Source organism: Anopheles merus, unplaced genomic scaffold (assembly GCF_017562075.2).
Source record: "Anopheles merus strain MAF unplaced genomic scaffold, AmerM5.1 LNR4000008, whole genome shotgun sequence".
Taxonomy (NCBI): domain Eukaryota; kingdom Metazoa; phylum Arthropoda; class Insecta; order Diptera; family Culicidae; genus Anopheles; species Anopheles merus.
The window spans coordinates 317126-341587 of record NW_024427588.1 but is presented as its reverse complement, the minus strand read 5'-3'; the positions used below and the strand labels follow the sequence as shown (position 1 = coordinate 341587).

The 24462-nt window shown below is 38.8% G+C and overlaps 1 protein-coding gene across 16 annotated transcripts in view; it reads right to left on the bottom strand.

The window, feature by feature from the left end:
* Positions 1-391: 391 nt before the first annotated feature.
* LOC121600838 (protein spitz-like) overlaps positions 392-24462 on the bottom strand; it is an 82194-nt gene continuing 58123 nt past the window's right edge. For all 16 annotated transcript variants that reach the window (XM_041929620.1, XM_041929615.1, XM_041929619.1 and 13 more), the window contains 2 exons: positions 793-854; positions 392-724 (listed from right to left, as the gene is read on the bottom strand). In XM_041929620.1, the coding sequence (XP_041785554.1) occupies positions 471-724; positions 793-854 (316 nt within the window). In that variant the 3' untranslated portion in view covers positions 392-470. The remainder of the gene's footprint in view (positions 725-792; positions 855-24462) is intronic.

Genomic DNA, 24462 nt, shown 5'->3' with positions numbered 1-24462 from the left:
ATAATGAAAGTAATAGAAGCTTAATTGTTCGTAAATTTTTAATATTCTTAACAAGATGGGATGATCACGTTGATTACAACAAAAACATATCACTAAAACCTTTACTAGTACTGAGTAAATGCATACAAAATATTTTGAAGGGTAGGAAAATTTAATAAATTTGGTATTCTTCTTTCGTTCAAAATAAATTTAATGTTAGTTATAGGCGTTTACGGCTAGATGATCAGAAATCAAATCTACAAATAAACATGTATGTAAAACATCGTGGTAATATTGTGAGTATACTTATTTCATTTAAATGTCTTTATCATAGTTCTGAGGTCATAAAAATCTGCAAAATTCTCCGTCATGCGTTAACATTTAACTCATATCTTGAATTAGACAATCGAAGTCATACTCGAAGAGTTCTGATTTTTATTCAAACTTAAAATTATTTGCTGGTTTTAAATTCTTCATTCATTGAATTTTTATCACTTCAATGAGTCACTCATAGGTATCGTTTTAAGATGATGAATTCCAAATGGACGAAGTAATCTTTCACTATGCACAACATGTACAACACCAGGAGAGTCTACCATATCTACACTAGTTTCCTTGTCAATCCATTTACGTTGCTGATGTCTTCGAACACACCAACAACACCAACCTATGATGATTAGCACTAAGGATCCAATAGCCCCACTTGCTATGCTAGCTGTTTCTAGCATAACTCTTGGACGAGTAGCTACAAAAAGAACATATATACATGTAATATAATTCGTAAATTAAACATCACATTGCAAAAATACTTACGCAAATATGAACCATCAAGATCTTTATATTCGCAACGCGGTCCCATATAACCATCAGCACATCTAAAATTTCAAAAGAGTTATATATTATAGGCCGGTCTCGTGGTACAGTTGTCAACTCGTATGTGCGTGCAATACAGGGTTTCGAATCATATAAGGGGATAGTTCAATCACTTAGGGGAATGTTGCAAATTGGTAGGGAAATGTTGCATGCAAGCTGTGGAAGTTTGCAATCATATAGGGGAGTTTTGTAATCCACTAGGTGAATTTTGCAAGCGTACTGTGGATCTGTCATCAGACTGTGGGTGCCGCTGTAAATACTTCTAAATATTTTCGTAAATTTTACTAACTTATCATGTTTAATTATGGCTCCGTAGCAGGATTTATTTAGTTTATCATGTGTACAGCTGAATCCCACACGAAAACAACTCCAAATTACGTTTTTAAAAAAAACATCATCGGTATATTCAAAGCTTTTACACTTGCACTCACAATCTGATGACAGCTCCACAGTATGCTTGCAAAATTCTTTCAGTCAATTGCAACACTCCCCTATATGCTTGCACACTTCCACAGCTTACTTACAACATTCCCCTACCGATTTGCAACTTTCCTCTAAGTGATTGAACTATTCCCTTATATGATACGAAACCCTGTATGTCTCGTTTTGTACGCGATTTGAAACATCGCGACACATGTGTTGTGTCAAATACTGTACAAAATGAGACATATTGCACGCATATATGCCATCGTGTGAACATAACTATAGATGCTGAAATATTAATTAAACATAATTTGCCCATGGTGGAAGAATTGCACAAAATAAAATGTCTGTAAAATGTAAGACGATCAAATTGCCTTGTTAACCGACCCATATCCTACAGGGAAATATTGAATAGCTTTCAGTGAATATTTTTCGTACGGTCCATCGGCTCCATAACCAGAATTTTTGCTTACAATCTTTTGTCAGACCGAAGGAAAAATTATTTAGGTTAAAACCAAGGTGGCTAGTTTGACTTCAAGTAGGTTTTTAGCCCTGATTATGGTAGCCATGATGTATGGAGATGTATATGGAGATTAACAAATAGGGCGTTTTGGTTACTAAAACAGCGCTCTAGAATCTATCGTATACGACAAACAACAACCGACAAGACAAACGTATGGTACTCTATGGAGGAGCCCAAAACCAGTGCTACAAAATGTCACTGTCAATGTAATAAAAAAAATCTGACTTAAACAAAATCCATATCAGCGTCACGTACTCAATGGTGATATTCAGAGGTGATACTCAGAACGGTTGGTGTGACCAATACATGCTCATGACATGTTTGCGACCATCGCTTGGCCAGTCACTATGTCACGATTTTTTTGCAGTTATCAGTTTTGCAAAATGTTACTGACATAGTCATTACAGATTCCGGCTGAAACAAAATCATGTCAGCCTCACGAGCTCGACTATGATGATCAGAGGCAAGCCTCAAAGGCCGCGGGGCCACGAGGCTTTCTCAAGCTGAGAAAACATTCTCAAGCACTCATTTAAGTTTCTCAAGCACTCAAAACTTGTTCTCAGACGCGAGCTCGTGGCCGTCATCCATTTTTCTCACTCTGAGAAACTGATAAAGCCACTCATGTTTTATTTGGAGCTTTAAATAGAAAATATGTTTTTGATCGCATGTTTTTTAAACTGTTTCAATTATAAATATTGAATACATTTTCCAAAGTGGTTATCGAAAAAGAAATAGCACAATTGCTTATATTTCAGGTAGCCGATCGCTGCATCGTCAACTTTCTCAAAGATTCTCAAAGATTCTCAAAACCGATTCGACAAACGCTGAGAACGGGGATTTCTCAAAAGCACTCATGAGTGCTTGAGAAAATGAGTGTTGAGAATCCCCATGGCCCCGCGGCCAAACAGTTGATGCGACCATCACATGCTTGGTGACATTGTGTACAACCAAGTCTTGGTCAGTCACTTGGTCGCGACAGTTTCAGTTGATGAACATCGCGATGGTCATGGGAGAAATGCGGTGCGTGCGAGTGATTCCAAGAAACAAAATGAGCATGTTTTCTCGCACTGTTTGACCCTACAGATAATCAAAACAGATAGAGAGAGAAAGCATGCTCATTCTGTTGCTAGAGCCCACGCGCCAAGTATATTCCAAGAATGTCGTGATTATCGCCGACAATAATGTCGTGACCAGTGTTGTTAACTGTTGACATTTTTCATGACAGTCACCGTAAACAGCCGGTCAAAATATTTTTTGGCTGATGACATTCAATGCTTCCACGACACGACTGTCATTAAACGAAATTCATTCGTGTCGCTACCGTCAGGGCTGATGCAGTGACATGAAATGTAAACAATGTAGTATGAATGTCATTTGACATTTTTTGAACAACACAAATCGATACGATCGGAGGATTATGAAGTGTATCGTCACTGAATATGGGGATTCTAGTGAAATAGCAAAAACTAGTGAAATGAAAGCCTTTGCACCGCACGCTCTGTTGTAGTTTGACATGAATACGGCCGTTTGCAATACGACACAGTTCACTACTCATACAGGTTGGCGAATGTCAAATGAATGTATCTTGAAAATGTCTTCATGTCAAATGACATTTTTTGACGGGAATGTCAAATGACAGAGAGAGATTGGAATGGGAAGCTTCAAATCGAATGAATGTTTACAATTTTATGTCGATGAACGTCACCGTTCGCAACACTGGTCGTGACCAAGTGAGTGACCAAGAATTGGGTGCTAATCAAAATGTCACCAAGCATGTGATTGATTATCCAACTGTTTGAGTATTGTCACTGATTATCTCCGTGGTGTACGTGATCTGATTTGAGCTTTGTTTCAGTTATGAGTGTTGATGACTGAAACAGTGGCATTTGGCAGCACTGTTCACAGTCAGAAAAAAATCATGACTATGCTTGAGCCGGTCAAGCTAAGCTTGTTATTCAGAGTATCGCGTTGGACTCAAGAATGTACATGTCGTGTTGAGCATGTCAGCACGCACTTTTATTGACTATCAGCAATGAGCATCCAGCTACCATGGATATGTTCATTGTTTTCGTTGGTGAAAATCTCGGGATACTTATTGAAATTTTGCAGCACTGCCAGAGACAAATCTGTCAAATATGGTAAAACAATTGTCATACGACAAGTCAATTTTTTTTCTACACTCCTCGTAAAAAATGTCGTCATCACAACTTGCATATTTGCCTCTTGGTTTAAAACATACAAAATACACGTAAATAAATATCATAAAAACCATTCAAAATTCGATCACCAAACCATCTAGCAACCAGAAGTATGTATTTACGCATTTAATAAAAATTGTGAAGATTTAGTAAAAAGATTTGCTTTATACTGGTGTGGTAGCAGCTTAAAAATGGAAACAAACAGTGATCCTTTCGAAATTTTCAGCCAGAAAATTCATATGATTTTAGACAGTCGAAGAGACTGTCTCTATTTAAGAGAGGTAAGCCTCTGAATATGTTGTTTCTAACAAACGTTTGAACAACAAAGAACAGCGGTCGGCAAACTTTTGAGGCCACGGGCCAAATTTAGTAAATGATCTAAACCCGCGGGCCAGGAGAATGCGGTTTTTCTATGATTGTGCTTTAATTATTTCATTATAAAACTGTAGAAACAAAATAATTGGTATTATTGCTATTTTTCTATAATTGTATCATTTAATCATTTGAGGATTCCAGTTGTTTTGAGATGATTATGTTTTCAAATACGATGCAAAATACCCCTAAAGTAGTGTTAGCACGTTTTTGTGTTGACTGTGTTGGCTGCGTGAAAAATTGCAAACAACACAACTGCTGTCACCTAGCGTCCAAGATATGTAGATAAACCAAGTTAGGAAAGATGCCGCTAGGTGGCGTAAAGGTTGTTATCAACTAAAAGAGGCAAACATATGCATTGCGAAAGAGATGAAGAGACAAGATCCAGCCTCCGGTCATACACCCCGTAAAGGTCGAGGATAAGGGCATAGACAGGAAACTATTGCCAGTAGCAAAAACGAGTGTGACCGGACAAGTTTAAAATATAGAATTTGAATCAAACGTTAAAGATCATTTTCTTATTTCAAACACCCGGAAAGAAATTGTTACCGAAGTAACAAGTAGATCAAATAAAAACAAATGAATTGTTAGAAATTAAGAAGAACGAATAGCAGGACAAATATTATCGCGGAAAAAATGTATGCTATTTCACTACATCTAAAACTTTGTTTTCCATGTATTACGTTGGTGACAGTCGCATGCAAAACTTTAAAAAAATCATTGCAACCAGACTTTAGTGTATCTTATCTTGTGAAAATTTCGTATGCAACCTTCATTTCGATAGTCTTATTGTGGTGTTCAAAAAATGTTAATATTACATAACGGATGCATTAAAAAATGGACAACAATTGTCGATTTTTATGAGTTTATCTGAACCCGCACTAACAAACCGTTAGTTGCTTTTTAAGCAGTAGTATCCCATTAGTTAGCAGACCAAATTTGACACCTTTATCAGTCAAACGCTAACCATGATGGCCATTAAAGTAAATCACAAGCGTGCACGATCAAAGAATGGCACCCCATAGCGTCCAATATGGACTTCGTGCGGAAGTTTGTGGACGTCGTGTGGAGACCCGTTTCGGCATTGTGGTCGCCAACATCTTGGTACTATTAGGCAACAATCAAAGCACCGAAACAAATCCCAGGTTCATTTTTGAGGTTCCTAAAGAAGTTGAAATGAAGACAGAGGTACAAGTGGCTATAATACTGCGTTAGCTGGATTGGGAGATCGATGCAACCCACCGAACAGTAAAATAATACCTGGGCAACATACATAAACAGATCAGTAATTAGAAATCGCATCCACTGGCTTCACAGTGGCAAAGAATTACGCGAATACTCAATGCAATCATTTCAGGTGAATTTCGACAGAATTTTGATATGACACCCTAGTCTGCGAACTGGTCCAACATCCGTTACCTGTGTCTCAACGATTTTTTTCTACACCAACGTGATGCAAAAACTCTACTCTAACAATTTTGTAGCGAAAACTTAGGAGGAATTGATGAAAATCTAAGGTAGAACTTAAATCATGCATGTCTTTGTCCACAGTGGAAAAAAATCCTGATAACTGACGAAAGGCAATTCGCAAAGTCTTGAACTTATTTGTGCAAGTAATCTTAAAAAATTGCCTTACAACTACTCTTTTTTCTGCAGCCAGCCGAAAATGGCATATTTTTTTCATGCAAAAGTTACGGGGATATTGACCACGAGTTCGAACATTGAAAGGTCCGTCATTCCATACCCTACAAACAACGAGCGGGATATTTTATCATGGTGTGTGTAAAAACCTAGAGTTAAGCGGAGAATCGGTGTGAAATACACGGAGGGGAGAGTGCGTTTTGGTTTCAACACAGTTTTGGCACTAATACAGCTACACATGTGGAAATGTGTGCGTTCATTTTCGGCCAGCTCGCTCAGTTTGATCTGCTCGCAGCGCTGTGCTGATGTCGGTGTCTCGCTTGCACTGCTGTACCGAAAGTTCCCCTGTGTGCTCTCGTTCTTGCTACCACACGAAATCGTCAGTACAGCTCAAGGATCGGCAGCGAGCGGCCGCTCGTGTGTCAGCCTAAGTCCTGGACGATTGGTGTTATGATTTTGTAAAGTGTTCAAGTGTTGTGCAGCTTCAAATAAAACTGCGCAAATGATTCGTAATGCATGTTATGTACATCGCGCAGCTTCATTTCGTACCTTTTTTACAGTAATCAACGTGTACAAAAGGATCTACGCAGATATTCAGCCACTTCAACATTTGCGTCGATGCAGCGATGAATGTTATTTTAGTTTGATATTGTGTATGTAAATGTGTGAAATCGTGTAAAGTTATGTAAATGTTTCAATAAAGTGATGAAAAAAAGATCTACGCGTGTTTGTTTTTTTTTGCTTAGCTTTAGATAACAAAAAAATACGCAGCGAGTGTGAGCGATCGCTGAACAAAAGAAACGCACACAGCGCAACACGAAAGAAACAAACACAAGCACACGAAAGGATTGAGAGAGCGCACCGTGTATTTTATATGGGAGCGGGAGAGAACCGTGGTACCCGTTCCCGCCCCCTTTTTTAAGCCTAGGAAATCTTTCATCGGCTTAACTCTAGGTTTTTACGCACACCATGATAAAAATTACCCGCTCTTTGTCCGTAGGGTAGTACTTCAATTAAAGTTGAAAATGTACGATGGTATAATATGGCATACTAAAAGATCTTCAGTAGTTTGTGTACGAATCGTTTCTTCCCATCTTTCAAAACCATTCAAATCCTTTCGCGGGCCGGATTGAATGTTGCGGCGGGCCGCAATTGGCCCGCGGGCCGGACTTAGCCGACCGCTGCCTTTGAGGGTACAGTCCTCCCAAACACGCTGTACATTGAAGGACTCAGAGTGCCCATCCGTCGACCATTTGTGCAAAAAATAGCATGCTGTACAAAATGTAGCCAGATTTGGACATTCAGAGCCTTACTGCACAAATTCCGTAAAGAGTGGCAAATGCAAGGGATCGCATTCAACATCCGAATGCAAGGCCGAAACCCAGAAATGCATTCACTGCAAGCAGGAATGGCACGAAAGGTCGTTGTGTTCTGTGTACCGAAAAAAACAATCAGAACACAAACGGGCCGTCTTGCAGAATACAAGAGGATCGTACGCCGATGTTTTGAAGTCCACCTCAAGTGTGAATCCGTTCGATAACCTTTCCCTATTGGAGGGTAATGAACCGTTGCCCAATCTGGCACCATTAAATGGAGTTAAAAGATTGCATACAACACGGGTACCAAACAAAAAGACATTAAAAAAAATTGTTAAAGCTTCACTCAAAAAGGCACCTCGACGTCACGACAACGCGACCCCACGCCAACCCCAGGGCTCCAAACCCCCAAAGTGATGCTCGCACCCATCCTCGTTCCCGTAATCCTTCCAATCCCAGCAATCTGGCGTTCCCTAGCGAACTCAGATCTTTCTCCAGGCCATCCCTTCCAATCCTGACAGAGATTTTACACTCTCTCTTTGACTCCCTCCACCTTCCGGAACCCCTTACCGGATTGATTTCCCTGACATTTCCTTTCCTAAGAGGAATGGTCAAGCAGTGGTTATCAAAATGGCCTTGTCTCAATATGATGGTCCGTATGGAAGATTTATGCCTCCAATGACCACTATACTACAGTGGGACTGCAGAAGTTTTTTAGGTAAAATTGACTCATTTAAAGTACTTATAGAGCAACACAATTGTAACGCATTTGCCCTAAGTGAAACTTGGCTCTCACCCGATAAAAATATTACCTTCCCGGGATATAATATTATTCGTCAAGATCGACATGATCCAACTAGCGATAGGCGTGGTGGGGGAGTGTTAATTGGAATTCGTAGAAGTCACAGCTTCAACAGAATACCCCTCCCCACACCCGAGGTAATCGAATACGTCGCGATCCAGGCAAAGCTAGGGGATCTTGACGTTTCTATTAGTGTTGGCCGTTCCGGTCCGAACCTAGTAAAAAAGTTCCGTTCTTTATGTAGGCCGTTCCGTTCCGATCCTTTATACAAAATCGTTCCGTTCCGTTCATTCCGTTCTTTCCGTTCATTCCGCTCCGTTCCGTTCATTCCGTTCATTCCGTTCCGTTCCGTTCATTTCGTTCTTTCCGTTCATTTCGTTCTTTCCGTTCATTCCGTTCTTTCCGTTCATTCCATTCCGTTCAATACGTTCTTTCCGTTCACTCCGTTGCGGTCTTTGCCGCTTCAATATTGTCAGCAAGGTGCTATCGTTCGTGCGTTCCGTTCTTTAAAAAAACCGGCTTTGTCCGGCTGTTGCTTGCTGCATGCAAGATAACTGTTCACTCTTTCTCGCACACAGTATGTGTTGCCTGTGCACTCTCCCATGCTCACAGGAATATTCATCGCACTTCGTCGCGTATCGTTTATAAAAATCGTGATAAGCGAAACCAAAATATGTTATTTGGTGTTATGGTGTTATTTGTAACATCTATTATACTTTTTGTTATAATTTAGCTTATCCTAACCAGACAAATAATTATTATAAAATTTAAATCTGTACTCATATGGCAGAACGGGTTGGAAGAGATGTATTTTAATATGCGATTATGAACAACGAAAAATAAAATGTATTTATTTTTTATGCCACGATATCCGCTTGATCTTGGTACTCGGCATGATTCCAATATTTAGCCATTCGATTCGAAGCATTCTGTTCCATTCGACAACCGTTTGAGTGCCGTTATGTTGTAAACGATTTATGTGAAAAAAAAACTATTTGTTGTAAGTAGTAAGTGAACTTCAAATAATTAGTCAATCTCGTGATACAATCGTCAACTCCTACCGCTCAATAACATCGGCATGGGTAAAAGCCTCGAATGGATCGTGCCCCCATACGCTGGGATGATTATCCTGCTATGGGCATTTAAGTTACTGATAGCCAAGCCTATTAGTGGTACAGGAAGGCTTTGACCGAAAATGGTCGTCGCATCTACAAAGTTAAAAAAATGCTAGATAATAAATGCATGCTTTATATTAGCACAGCTAGTACAGCTTACTGGATATAGGATGAACCCATTTGGATTTGGTGATTTCAGAAGGATGATTTAAGAAACGCCTTTTCATATCCTCTCTCAAATAACACCCCCCCCCCCCCCCCCCCCGGATGACAGTTTGGCTTGACAGTGACAGCTCTGGGTCGGTTCATTTGCACCCCAGGTTCACGTTCCGTTCTTTTTGAAAAATGAACTAGTTCCGTTCCGTTCCTTTTTTTTAACGAAATTCCCAACACTAGTTTCTATTGCCTCAACTTATATCCCACTGGGAGCCAATTTGTATCCAAAGAAGATCAACAAGGATCTTGAGACAGTAGTAACGCCTGGGCGACTTTAACGCATGACGATAATCGTGCACCAATCATTAGGGATATCTGCGACACACACAGTTTGACAATTCTAAACTATGGTGAAGCAACTAGGGTGCCCTCACCTAAGGCACGACCCAGCGCAATAGACCTATTTCTAGGGTTCTGTTTGAGCCCCTTGTTGTACAATTTTTATGTCAACGATATAGATACTTGCCTTGCACCTGGCTGCAGCCTTAGGCAATTGGCGGACGACAGTGTTGTATCAGTCGCCAGCAACAACATCGCCGACCTTCAAAGTCCTTTGCAAACCACACTCAACAATTTAGAAGTGTGGGCCACAAACCTAGGTATCGAGTTTTCTCCAGAGAAAACGGAAATGCTGATATTCTCTTTCTTTTACAACACTGAGAGTAATAGACGCTTGAATTTGGTTGACTTAAAGGTCGATATCTTCTTATATGGTAAAAAGATTTCCATTGCCAGATCTTTTCGATACCTAGGGTTTGGTTTGATAGCAAAAATGTATGGAGGACACATATTGACTAACTGGTACAGAAGGGTACAAGAAGGATCAATTTTCTCAGAACGAGTACCGGACTCACGCACCAAAGACACACACCAAAGATGTCCTTAACCTATATAAGACTACGATACTGTCCGTCTTCGAGTATAGTTGCATATGCTTCCACTGGACAGCCAAGTCGCATTTAATTCGACTTGAGAGGATTCAGTATCGCTGTCTTAGCATGCGACAACATGTCACTCGAAGTGATGTCCGGAGTGATGCCACTAAAGCTACGTTTTGAGTTAATATCGCTTCGCCTTTTCGTCCGCTCTACAGTATCAAATCCCTTGATTATCGAAAACATTGAAACACTGCAGGAGATAGGTTCGAAATGCAAAATCATGAAGGTCTATCATTATTTTGTTTCCTTACAGGTGCACCCTAGTACTTCTCAAAGTATAACTAGTGCCAGCTTAGCAGAGTCCTGCAGTTCCATTTTAAGTGTAGATACCTCATTGAAGGAGGAAATTAAAGGTATCCCCGATAACCTTCGCCGGATGACAATTCCCAGCAAATTTGTGGAGAAACATGGCCATGCTAACAGTAACCATTTTTATACTGACGGATCCTCATCAGAGCAGGGCATTGGATTTAGTGTATACAACACGTGCTCCGAAGCATTATTTAAATTACGCCAACCATGCTCAGTATGTGTAGCGGAGCTCGCCGCAATCTTTTATGCCTTATTATTGATAAGTGCATGCCCTGCGGATCAATATGTATTTTTTTCTGACAGCCTAAGCACTATCGAAGCATAAAAATCCGTAAAGGCTGTTAAGAGCCCAGACCATTTTGTTAAATAAATTGTTAAGCTCACTGTTTGAAAAATCGTTTCGCATATCTTTAGTATGGTAGCCTGCTCATTGTGGTATACCAGGAAATGAGCAGGCAGATCATTTGGCCAAAAGGGGAGCTGCAGAAGGGTCATTTTTTGATAGGCCTATCCTTCCTCATGAGTTCTTGCAGGCCCCACAGGCGTTTTGCATGGCACGTTAGCAAAATCTGTGGGACTCGGATGAACTCGGAAGGTTTCTATACTCAATCACTCCTCGTGTAAGCCTTGGTTCCATAACACCCCTGCCGATCGTGCGTTCATTCGAATGATGTCTAGACTTAGGTCTAATCATTTCGCATTGGGTGCACATCTCCAGCGTATAGGACTGGTCGACTCCAAGGTATGTGGCTGCGGGCTTGGATTCCACGACGTGGATCATCTTTTGTGGAATACGAGTCTGCTCGACCTGCCTTGCTGGACGCGGTCGAAAGACTGGGAAAATGTACTGATATTCCGATTCGGGATATATTAGCTGCATCGGACTGGGAATATGGGAAAGGCCATATTCAATTTCTGTAGGGAAAACGGCTTAACTGTGTGACTTTCCTTAAGCAAAATGTCTGTGACCCAACTAACTTTATTGGCAACAAGCAATCTTGCATCCTATGTTATTCCCTCTTGTTTGTCTATGTGTTACATGTTGTACATCGCTTGTATGTTTGTGATGAATGTATGCATGAATATAAGAATGAATGAGTGCAATGTGTATGGCTGAGTAATCGGCATTGACGGCAGGCAGAAGATCTTTGCTTGAACGATGTTCTTGCAAGGATTTATTAGATAACTGGAACGATACAGACCCCCACCATGTCACTACTGAAGGAATGGACTACAATGATATAGACCCTCGCAATGTCATTTGGGCCACTAAATGGGAATATACTCGGACCGCTTCTGATAGATGGATCCGACGAAATGCCTGGAATCCACACGATACAGACCCCCGCAATGCCATTTGGAACACTGAACTGGAATATACAACCTCGAAACCCGAATGATGAAGACCTTCGCCACGCTCATAGGACCGCAAAATCATGGACTGGATTGATTAAAACCAAACCGTCCGAGTACACCCGGGATAAGGTGCCCTTCCATGGCTCAGAGAAGGAAATGTCTCCCAGCCAGTATGGATAGAAGCGCCATGAAATATATTTGTATACTCTACTTTTAAGCAATACGGCCTTTTTGGACCGTCACTCCTGAATAAAAAAAAATAAATAAAAAAAACTGATATGTTCCTAACTAAGTAATAGTCAACAATACTAAAATAACTTAATAAGTTCGTTTGTTTTTTGTTTCACTTGTGCGCTTTATGCACCACGCTTTTAGTTTTATTCCTCTTGTTAAGCTTGTACTTTTTGCATAACTAATTTTTTTTTTTTTTTTAAGAATTGTTCGACATATTTTTCTGTTGTATGGGCACCTCCTACCCGTTTGAAGACATTCAGAATGTTTCGGTATGCCACTAACGTTACCTTTTCCGAGCCATTTCGCGAAACATCTCTCCAGTTGCACTGTATTACAAACTGAACACATTGTAAAATAATTAATGAATCCTTTGAAATTTATCTGTTGATAAAATTTGTGCTTTTAATCAGTTTTCTAACGCTTCTGCATGAAATGATGTCAATGAAAGACTGAACTCTAAAATGTCCATTTGTTGCTTGTTGGCAACGACCGCAGGATGAAACATCGGTCGCTGGACAGTGTTTTCTGTTTCCAGGATAGTTTCGCTGCTTTTTTCCATAATTGCATTCGTATCTACAATATTCTTTATTGTAACAGACATGCCAGCCACCACCGTGGTCATTAGTGCTGTTTGCACATGATTTGCCTTTGTAGCAGATTTGATAAGCTGCTCTTGACTGTAACATTACCAAAACATTAAATGGAAATATTTTCAAAAATGTGTGCTAACTACTTATTTTTGTGAACTCAATTATCGTTTAACTCAGCGTATCGTAATCGTAAAATTTAAACAGTCCACAATCTCTTTCGGCGTACATAAAAAAGTGCATTCACGTTTGAATCTTCAACAAAATTGAATGGAAAAGGTTTTGCATGAAAAACAGTCAACCTTGTGTCATATAGAATCTAAAAATAATTCAAAGGAATATTTTCTTGGAGATGGTTGAATTTTTTTTGCCGTTATGTTATAATTAAGAACATATATTTATTATTGATATAAATCAGGTGTGTCAAACTGGCGGCCCGCGGGCCGGTTTTGAATGCGGCCCGCATGAATATTTTGAAAATTGCTTAAAGCACTGCAAATCAAAAATCTGTTATTACTATTTGTCGAAGTGTATTCAAATTTTTAGAGAAGAACAGTCATTTTGTTGCTATATTCTTCGAAATTAACATTAATGTACCCATGACATCTAACAAACTTATTCTACACGTACGTACAGAACAACCGAAACCCTTAAGAAACATTATATCGAATGCAACCTCAGCCGTACTATGTTTCGATTAAATTCTGAATATTAGCATAATTTTGTGCAGAATCGATTGCACATTTTATATGGAAAAACAGATTTGTGTCAACTGTCTAGAAACGAAATAGGAATGAAAATAACTTGATACACACACTTGGAATCTTTGCAACAACTAGTGATGGATTGTCAAACCAAGTTTCGTTGCCGTCCGAAGCCTATAGAGCCGTCTAGAGTCATAAGGAACCGTTGGAGTCATCGATTGTCGCACGGAGCGGCTAGTCTGGAGTCGGAACCATTTCTGACGATCCTACCGATCTTAATGCCTCTGACTGCCGAGTAAAGGCTTCAGTCGGCTCCGAATTGCTCCGAACAGATCTGTACGGCTGCGACCTTAGAATGTTAAATTTTTTGATGTTCGATTGGATCTACTTCTGTTTTTTTTTCATAGCCATGCCACCTTAAAACGTTAGGCTAGAAATAGACGAACCGAGGTCGTCGTGGTACCGCGAAAATCGCGTATGACTTGAGCTGTCAATTCTGTTATAAAATCTGACAGGTAGGTGAGATAATCGCAGTTCGTGTATCGAACCATCCGAGATCTGGTGACGATTGAATGTGCTAAGATTATTTTTTTAATCAACTTGCGAATCAAATTATTTATTTCACATAGTTCATGCAAAATAAAATACAAACCTCGTTTCTTGACATATTAAAATCTATTGTTTATGACTCATTGAAAGCGATTGTAACCAAGTTGAAATTATTCGTACCCCCATTCTACAAGATGAATTAATGTACTTTCCAACCTCCCCAAAAATCAAAACCAAAATGAAATGATTACGCTTAAGATAGAGGAATTTAGATTAAGGATTCAAATAATCGAAATGCCGAAGCCCTGCAATACATAGCTTATTAATAGATTAGCTCACAAAGTCCATACCTCAATTCGCGAATCATTTAAAACGCCTCAAGTGCCAAAAAATATTTGTTGATCTTTATGGGATCACACACCACGAATCTTCGTCAGATAAAATTATCGTAATTTACCAAAATGTTTCGTATTATACGAGTTCTTGTTATAAGTAATGAATATACCACCACTTGGAACTTGGAAATTTGTAAAAAGGAATGTTTAAACACGTTATATTACAATTTTTCTCTTGATCTGCCAAAAAATTGCAGGAAAGAGGCGAATGAGCTAGACCTCAAAGTCTCTATAAAAATAAGTAAAAGTAAAATTGCAGGACAATATTTTTGTAATTCATCCAGCGATGGATAGCTTGGATTCCTTGAAAAAGATACGCAGTAGGCTGCTAGACTTCCCCTACCTACCTCAGTGAAAAAGTGTGGTTGTGCGATATTTTCTTAAAAGTACATCAAACGTTTTTTTTTAATAAAAAAGAGCACAATGAAATATAACATCGCAAATTTTTAAATAAGAAACAATTCCAGATTTGAAGCGAGGAGCATACAAAGTCAATTTGTTTAACAATAATGATTTTAAACAGTATACTATATAAATATTGGAGTATATTTTTTATTATCAACTATGCGGCCCGCGAATAACTGAAAATCTGTACTTGCGGCTCTCTGATGAAATGAGTTTGACACAGCTGATATAAATGAACAACAAGACGGAAAAAGGATCCTTGAAAGTGCTCAACATCTAGCACCATGGTATGTTGAAAAATGTCTTTCCCGATTGTGTTTATTTCCTAATTTGTTTGGATTATGTATTCTAGCTTCACTACATTACCAATAAATGCATTTGTTCGACGCTGTGCCATTCAACTATGGTGTAAGTTATTTCATGAACACACGGAGGAAATCATCACACAAAGAAGTGTCGGTACAGAAGGAAAAAGGTCTCCGAAAGAGTGATAAATTAGTCGATGAAGTGATGATTACAGTCAACTCTCTCAGGGTTTTCAAATTGCAGAGGTTGAAAATGTTTCATTCACAATATTTTTTATGAGAGGAGCAATAACAATTGTTAAAAATCTTCTTAAATACCTTGTAAAATTGTAAATTCCTACAGGAGTCAAAAATTGATGACTTACAAACAAAAATAGGTGCGTAGAGTCAAACATTGATGCGCGCTGTCAAAAATTGATGCCTTAGAACCTAAATTAGGTGGCAACGACTGTATGACCATAATACTGTCAACTGTGCGATCTTATGAAGTGTTACAATGAAGAAACATTCTGTTTTGGATCGTTGATTTGGAAACATCTTCAGCGTTTCACCTTAAGTCTTCAGCCTTCAGTTCTTCCGTCTTCAGTTCTGGCGTCTTCAGTTCTTCCGTCTTCAGTTCTGGCGTCTTCAGTTCTTCCGTCTTCATTTCTTCCGCCTTCAGTTCTTCAGTAATCGGTCTTCTGTTAGTCAATTATTTTAAAATCAGTGGTCATTACAAGAGTATATTATTGCTTTTTTCCTATTTTTCTTTTTCTTTTCACTATTTTGGGTATAGTTTTTCTTGATAGATTGATTTTTTTAAAATAGTTTTACAGTTTAATAGAGAAAGAACGACTCTTTGCTATATTCTTTCCTCTCGGGAAGGTTTGCAAGAGATATTCTCATTTCCTCTTCTTTTGTTTGTTTTTTTTCATATTAGTATTTTTTTCTTTTAAAATTCCATTTTATGTGAGGAGATCATATTAACAATTTGTTTCAGATAGCTTCCTGACTCTTATTTCTATTTTTCATTAAGCCCATTGAAAGTGATTGTGTTAGGTCTGTTATACTTCTGGCAATCGAAAATGATGTGCCACCCTGTGTTTGATGTCCTACATGTAAACGCATTCTCCATTTTGTTTAATTTTCATTTTCGTTAACCGTTTCGTTTATCCGGCACTACAACCGCTTTGCGGTCTTGGCCTGCCTCAGGAGTGTCCGAAACCGCTCACGGTCTCGCGCCTTCGTCTGCCAGTCCGTTATCCCGGCCTTAATGGCGGACGCCTCCACGCCATCTTGCCACCTCAATTTGGGCCTACCACGCCTCCTCTGTCCTTGTGGACGGCCTAAAAAGACTTTACGGGCTGGGTCGTCCGTTTCCATGCGTATAACATGGCCAGCCCACCGGAGCCTGGCGAGCTTTATACGCAGTACGACAGTGAGGTCGCCGTACATCTCGTATAGCTCGTCATAATTTTCGTTAACCAACATTCCGAAAAGTCATGTCCTGCCAGGATTCAATTTGCAATTCTAATTTGTTTTCCACTAAACTTTATGTTTTGTGCCATATTACTTTTGGGAATTCTTTTCGAAAATTTAGGTGTTTTATCCTTTTATTTCTGCTGCCTCTCTATTTTATTTTTTGTGTTTTCTCCCATTTATCTTTTAAAAATATTTTAGGCATCTGTAAATCTAATTTTATTATCTATTGTCATGTTAGAAACTATGCCCTTATTTGCCAACTCATCTACTATTTCGTTCCCATGTATTCTAACGTGAGATGGTATACATGCAATTTTTGCCTTAATCTTTTCCCATTTCTGAGGGTGGATGGAAAACTCTCAGGACCTTTTGCTACCACCAAGGGTTTGCCGGGGTTTGCAGGGGGACGGGCTTGCCTGTCTCCTATTCAACCTGGCGCTAGAGAGGGCCATCCGCGACTCGAGGGTGGAAACTACGGGAACCATCTTCTATAAGTCAACCCAGATCCTGGCATACGCTGATGATATAGACATCATTGGTCTGCGGCTCTCCTATGTAGCAGAAGCCTACCAAGGGATCGAGCAGGCGCAGAGAGCCTCGGATTGCAGATAAACGAGGAAAAGACCAAACTGATGGTGAAAGCATCAGCGGCCCTACCAAAACATAATCCAAGCCTACGTACGCGTGACGTGCAGATAGGTGTACGCACTTTTGAAGTCGTCCCACAATTCACCTATCTTGGGTCAAAGGTCAGCAACGACAATAGCATAGAAGCTGATTTGCGCGCAAGGATGCTGGCTGCCAACCGGTCATTCTACAGCCAGGAAAATCAGTTCACCTCAAATAAATCAGTTTACCAAATCGCTACGGACGAAGCTGGGACTATATAGTACTTATATATTACCGGTACTCACATACGCCTCTGAGACATGGACACTATCCTAATCTGACAAAACCCTCTTAGCCGCGTTCGAGAGGAAGATGCTCAGAAGGATACTTGGCCCCGTATGTGTGGAAGGATAATGGAGGAGCCGTTATAATGGCGAACTATACGAGATGTACGGCGACCTCACTGTCGTGCAGCGAACAGCTCGTACGCATGGAAACGGACGACCCATCCCGTTAAGTCGTTTTAGGCCGTCCACAAAGACAGAGGAGGCGTGGTAGGCTCGACGATTCAGACGTAGTTGATTGCGATCCATTCTCATGGATTGCGATCCATAGCAACCGGATAAAGATTCAGAGGAAAGTGAGAACAGGTGTATATGAAGCTTACATCACCATACATACGTTTTTGATTATTTGACCAAGTTTTCCAAACAAACCAGCACAATATTCTTCTTTTAAGCGTAACGACCTACGTGGTCATTCAGTCCTGTTCAGGCTTTCGAGATATAGCCGGATATTCCATCTTTGGAATGGAGGAAATCTGTTTTTATGCGTAGAAGCAGACAAATCTGTCAAATGTCGTGTATAGCTTGAATATGGGTTTTTAACACAAGTTCTCGATTGGGTTCAAACATAAAGTAATACGAAATATTTGCTTTTCAAATCGTCTGTTTTGAGGAGAATAGTTAGGTACGCCGAATGGTAACTAAATAAAATTTGCGCCGCAACGAGATTTTCGTAAGCTACCGCAAAATCCAAAGGTAGCTGAGAGCGATCCAAACGTTGCTGAAAACGATCCAACTTTTTCCGGGTCTACGAATACTGCTCCACTAAGTTTTTTGTTTCGTTTGTTTTAAAATACTTTATTAGTTAGATAGTTTATTCATTGATTTATTGTGCATTTTTTCTGAAACCATAAGACTTATCTGGAAGTAGGTGGTTTATTTCAAAGTGTTTGTTTAGTTTATAATAGGACAGCTGATAATTTGCATCTTTGCTGGAGTAGGAAAAGGAATATAGACCTATAATTATTTATGTCGTTTGGGTTTTTCTGTGGTTTGGGGATGGCTATTATTTTTATGTTTTTTAAGTGTTGGTTTGTTTTTCCATTCGTCCACATTTTGTTTGCATCATCAAAGACTTTTTTACATTTTTTAAAAGAGTTTTATCGTTTAAATTTCTCAGCATGTTGTGAGTTATTTTATCTATGTCTGGTGCTGTGTTTTTTTTTATATTTTGTCTAACCATATTTTTTTGTTTAATAGTTCTAGATGTTTATATATATTTTTTTGCTTAATTGGTTGAGATGTAATTTTTATGTTTAATGTGATTTCTATGATTCTGTGGTTCTTGCTCTTATATGTAATTCTGTGATTTGTTTTTTTTTATATTTAAGGCGATGTCTTGTGAGACTATCGTTAGGTTTATTGAAGTTTTTCTCTTGTTAGGAATAGTTGGGATGTAGGTGTATTTGTCATTTGCTAGGATTATTAATGGTTAGTTTTCAAATTGTTCTATAATATTCTCCCCTTTTTTGTGAGTTTGGTCATAACACAAAACTTATGGTGTGTACTGAAGTCACCCATTATAATGATGTTTTTATAGTCTTTGGTGTTGTAAATTATTTGTGCGATTGTGTCTTTGATTTCTATGTTGCTAGCTTGCGGGGATATGTATATTGAAATTAGGACTATGTTTGTGTTTAGCATAATTATTACGGTATTTTGCATTGAATGCATTGAATTTGTAATTGTAATTTTTTTACACTTTATGCCTTTTTATCATTATGCAAGTTCCTCCATAACCATCAGCTATCAGTTCTAATTGTGTTGTATCCTGGGATATTTTTATTTTTATTTTCTCTGATCCAGGTTTCCTGGAGGCAAATACTGTGAATTTCCTGCTTATGTGTTAGATATTTAAGTTCTTCTATATTTTTATATAGATATGTTGTGTTTGCTTACATTATATTAAGTATGTTCATTTTAAGGAGGTTAATTCTTCTACTGCATTGGTATATATTGTGCTATCATTTTCACTTATGTATATTTCATTTTCGTCTAGGGTTATTTCCGTGTCGCTGAAATTAATCGTTTCACTTCTTACTTTATTTCTTACTAACTTTTCATTATCTTACTTTACTACTTCGTTTGTTTCATTTTCATTTGTTCCAGTTTGCTTGATTTATAATTTATTTTGTTTGCTTCTTTCCTTACGTCTACTATGGTTCTATCATGTTCCGAGTGGTGTAGTTCTTTAGTTGTGTCTATTTCATTCTTTTCCTTATTTTGGATTATTTTATTATTTGTTTCGTTGGTGTGTTCCCTGTTACTACTTTGCAATAGGAACGAATTGAATGTAGCTAAGCTTTGTTCTTTGGAATCACTTTCAACGGTCATAAAGACCTCAGGTTCGTAGCTGTCTGTTAAATCCAGTCTTTCACCTCTGTTATTTTTTACGTTTTTTGTTTGTATAGGATTCTTCTCCTAAAATTCCATAATAGGATTCGAAAACCAACTCTCTCCAGGGGCATCGCCCCCCATCCTTGCGTCTTTTTTCCCTTTCCTGTCTCCTTTACACCTCTGTGTGTTTAATCCTTCTGTCGATCTTTACCCTGTGTATGGTGTATGTGTGTTTATGTGTATAGGTTTCGTCTATGTCGGTTCACTGCACGTCACCCTCACTGTGTATAGAGATAATTTCCCTTCCACTATTAGACCGAAATCAAAATCTCATTCCGACGTTATCTGTCAATTCCCAAATACAATTTAGACAACACGTCCGCTTAAATCACATCCGATTAAGCACAGACACTGGTCTAAGTTTTCATTGTTTTACTTCTTCTTTAAATGCATAAAATTGAGGAAATTGAGGAAAGGAAATTATGATTTTTCGGTCAGTATTATGAACAAAATTCTTGATTTTCGACAGGAAAAAAAATAAGTTTTAGGGTGCTCATAAGTGAATCGGTAGGCATATCAAAAAAAAGGAAAACAATATAGATAAATCGGTATTTCTGATCACTTTCAAAACCATAACTCCCTATATGCCAGCCTCCATAGAAATCTCCATCCCTCATGACTATCAAAATCTGAGCTTTGAACCCACTTGTTGTCTATCTAGTCACCTTGACCGTACCGAAAATATTGACAGATAAAATAACGCATTGTACGGGAAGGTAGGTAACAACGGACACTGCGTGTGAGGCCGCGGGGGCCATGGGGTTTCTCAACGCTCATTTTCCCAAGCACTCATGAGTGCTTTTGAGAAACCTGTTTCCTTAACGTTTGTCGAATCGGCACAAAATCGGTTTGAGAATTTTTGAGAATCTTTGAGAAAGTTGACGATGAAGCGATCGGTTAACTGAAATATGAGTAATTGTACTATTCGTTTATCGGTAATTATCGTGATTATTAAGCAAAAAAAAAACTGAAGAAAGAACGAGTATGAAAGCAATAAAAAAATCTTGTCTTAAGGTGGTTTAAACTTCCAGACACCAAAGCGTGAAAGACGGACACTTTGTCATAGGGAAAGATGAACACCGAATTTATTGAATTATTTTACTTCTTATATCAGCAGTCGGCAAACTTTTGAGACAAAGGGCCAACTTTAGTAAATGATCGAGTGCCGCGGGCCAGGTGAATGCGATTTTTTTTATTATTGCGCTTAAATTATTTAATTTTAATCTTTTAGAAATATTTTAGGTATAATTGTTGGGAACTAAAACCAAGGCGGATTAGATTTCTTGCCAAAACGATTTATTTCAATATTACGTGCCAAAAATTTTTGTCGGTTTTCCGCGGTTGGTTTAGAAAAGAGGCTCGTTCCTGTCTTGCGGCCCTTTTTAACCCTCTTCTTCGGTTAGCTTCGTGCCTTGCTCGTTTCACGCCTACGTTCGTTTTAAACGTTACGTTTATGACAGGTAGTTGGAATTCCAACAATTATTGTAGTTCGTTCCCGATTGTAGCACATCACTACTGTTTTCCCGATTGTAGCCCATCACTACTTTCGCGCATCGTTACAATTTGTTCGACGGGTCATCGATCGTTTCGTCATCACACACACCACTAATTAAACATGCAGTATAAATAAAGCGGCAAAGCCAAATTCAAAAGCTCTTGTCATTCAAATCTTTTAGCATGCAGCGCGCTTCTCTCATCTGAGTACCAACTCCTTGGCACACACGTGGCACAGAGCTCCAAGCAAAAGACCCAGCTTGGTAACAAAAAAGCACAAAATCGGCTCTTTTCAGAGCCACCGCTACAGTTCTTAAGAATATCTTAAAAAACATTCACAACGTAGGGTTCCGTACCAAACAATTGTTGTTTTTCTGTAATTTTATCATCCAAGTATGGTTCTAAATTAATGTTATCAAATGAATCGGCAATAAATGGCCAAAAATGTGATCATTAAAAAAATAACAAAAATGGATCAATATCGCTTTCTGAAGACTCCATCCGCCCATGCTGCAAAAAAATATTGACGATATTCCGGGGATGATACTAAAGTCTGAACGGCTCGAAAATTATCAAAGCAAACAAGGATTCAGTAATTATAAAAATGTTTTATGGACAAGTCATGCCAAGATCAATTGATAACTGATTCCTGATGAAAAAGCAGTTTGATAATTGTTGTACCCGTAAACACCAACAGTGTGGAATCGTCGTTCTCGTTAAAACAACAGTGATTTTTTTAATATTTGTTTTTGCTTTCAAATACGATCAAAAATATCCGCAAAATAGTTTATAGGGAAACCAGCTGATTTATGTCAAATTAAGAAAAACGAATAAAACAAAATTAAAAAATTATCGCGCCAAAATGTATGGAGCTGTTTCACAATATTTAAAATTTTGTATTGCATGTTTTGCGTTGGCAAAAGTCTAATGCCCTCCCATCAAATGCAAGTCGCATGCAGAACTTCAAATAAATTTATTGTATTGCTTTAGTATATCTCATCAACATTAAATTTCGTGAGCGATTTCCTTCATTCCGAAAGTCTTATTGTCGTGTTGAAACAATGTTAAAATTACATAACGATTGAAAATTGACAATTTCATGGGTTTATCAGGGGATTATCTTCACCCGCTTTAACACAACGTTAATTGCACTTTGAATAGTAGTATCCCATGAGATAACAGACAACCTCTATCAGTCACCTCAAACTGACACCTCTATTAGTCGAACGCTAACCATGATGGCCAAAAAAGGGAACCAACTTAGAAGCGTGCGCGATCAACGAATGCCACCCCGTAGCGTCTTAAATGGACTGCATACACAAGTCTGTCGTCGCATAAGAACATTTCTGCGTTTTGGTCACCAATATCTTGGCACTTTTAGGCAACAGTCAAAGCATCGCAAAAGAGCACAAGTTCATTTCTGAGATGCCATAAGAAGCTAAAAATGAAGACAAAGGTACAAGTGGCTACATTACTGGGTTTTCCTGGGGAGCCGGGGATCGATGCAACCCGCCAAACAGTGAAATAGTATGGGAAATATGAACACAGATAGCAGAAAGCATAAATCGCGTCCACTGGCTTCGCAATGGCAAATAATGACGCCAAAACTCAATGCGTTCATATTAGGTGAATTTCGGTAGAATTTCGACATGACACCCTAGTCCGCAAACTGGTACAACATTCGTCACATGTGTTCCATCGATTTTTTCTGGACCAGCATGATGCAAAAGCTCTACTCTAACAAAACTTTGTCGCGAAATCTTAGGATGCATATAGGCATGTCTTTGGCCATAATGGCGAAAGGCAACTCCCAAAGTCTTAGATTTATTTGTCCAAGGAAGCTTAAATAATTACCTTTCAAATTATGTACATGTTCAGAAATTATCTCTCCTAGTTTTTTTTCTACAGCCTGCCGAAAAAGGCATTTTTTCATGTTAATGTTACGGGGATATTGATCACAAGTTCGAACATACCGAACAATCCGTCATTCCATAGTACTTTAATTAAAGTTAAAAGAGTACGATGGTATAAAATGTTATTCTAAAAGATATTCAGTAATGTGTATACGAATAGTTTCTTCCCATCTTTCAAAATCAGTCAAAACCTTTCGCAACAACCGGGTTGAATGTTGCGGCGGGCCGGACTTTGCCGACCGCTGTCTTATATCATTTGGTGATGAATACATTTCATCAAATGCCTTAAATAAGGATATTTAGAAGATATGAACCATCCAGCATATCTTCTACAGAACAATGGAAACATTCGAGAAACGGCTACAGTCAAAAAAGCAGCCATTCGTTATGTTCGCTTTCGTTATTCGCTCGGCGCTGATGAGGCGCTTCACGCAATTCAATATTTTGTCACGACTTACGCACTTTATGCGTAAAAGAAGATGCATTGATAAGACAACATTAATTAATTGACGAGAGATTATATGGGATTACAAATATAAAAAAGTTAAATTTTAACATCAGTTGAAGTTGTTGAACAGTTGAACAGTTGAAGATCCTCAAACATGGTGAGTTCGTGGACTTTTCGCTTAGTAATTTACTAAAGGGAAGTTCTGGACTGTTGTTCTAAAAGCTGGAGCCAACTCTTACTGGGCGATATTTGAATAATGCCTAAGATTCTGCATTATACTATATATAACAAGTCGCGCATACAATTCATACATTCGAGGCTGTACAAAGTACAAATGCTGCTACCTGTTACGCATACATGTTTAACGAACAAAACTATTCGGGTTTAGTTCGGTAATGGTCGGGTGGGCGGGCTTGGCTTTCAGTAACTTTACGATTATTCATAGCAGAATAGTAAGTTATACATATGGGAACACGGCCCATTCGGGGATTGAACATATAACGAGCATGTCGTTAAGTCATACGAGTTATCCGTCATGTGTACGACCGCCTAC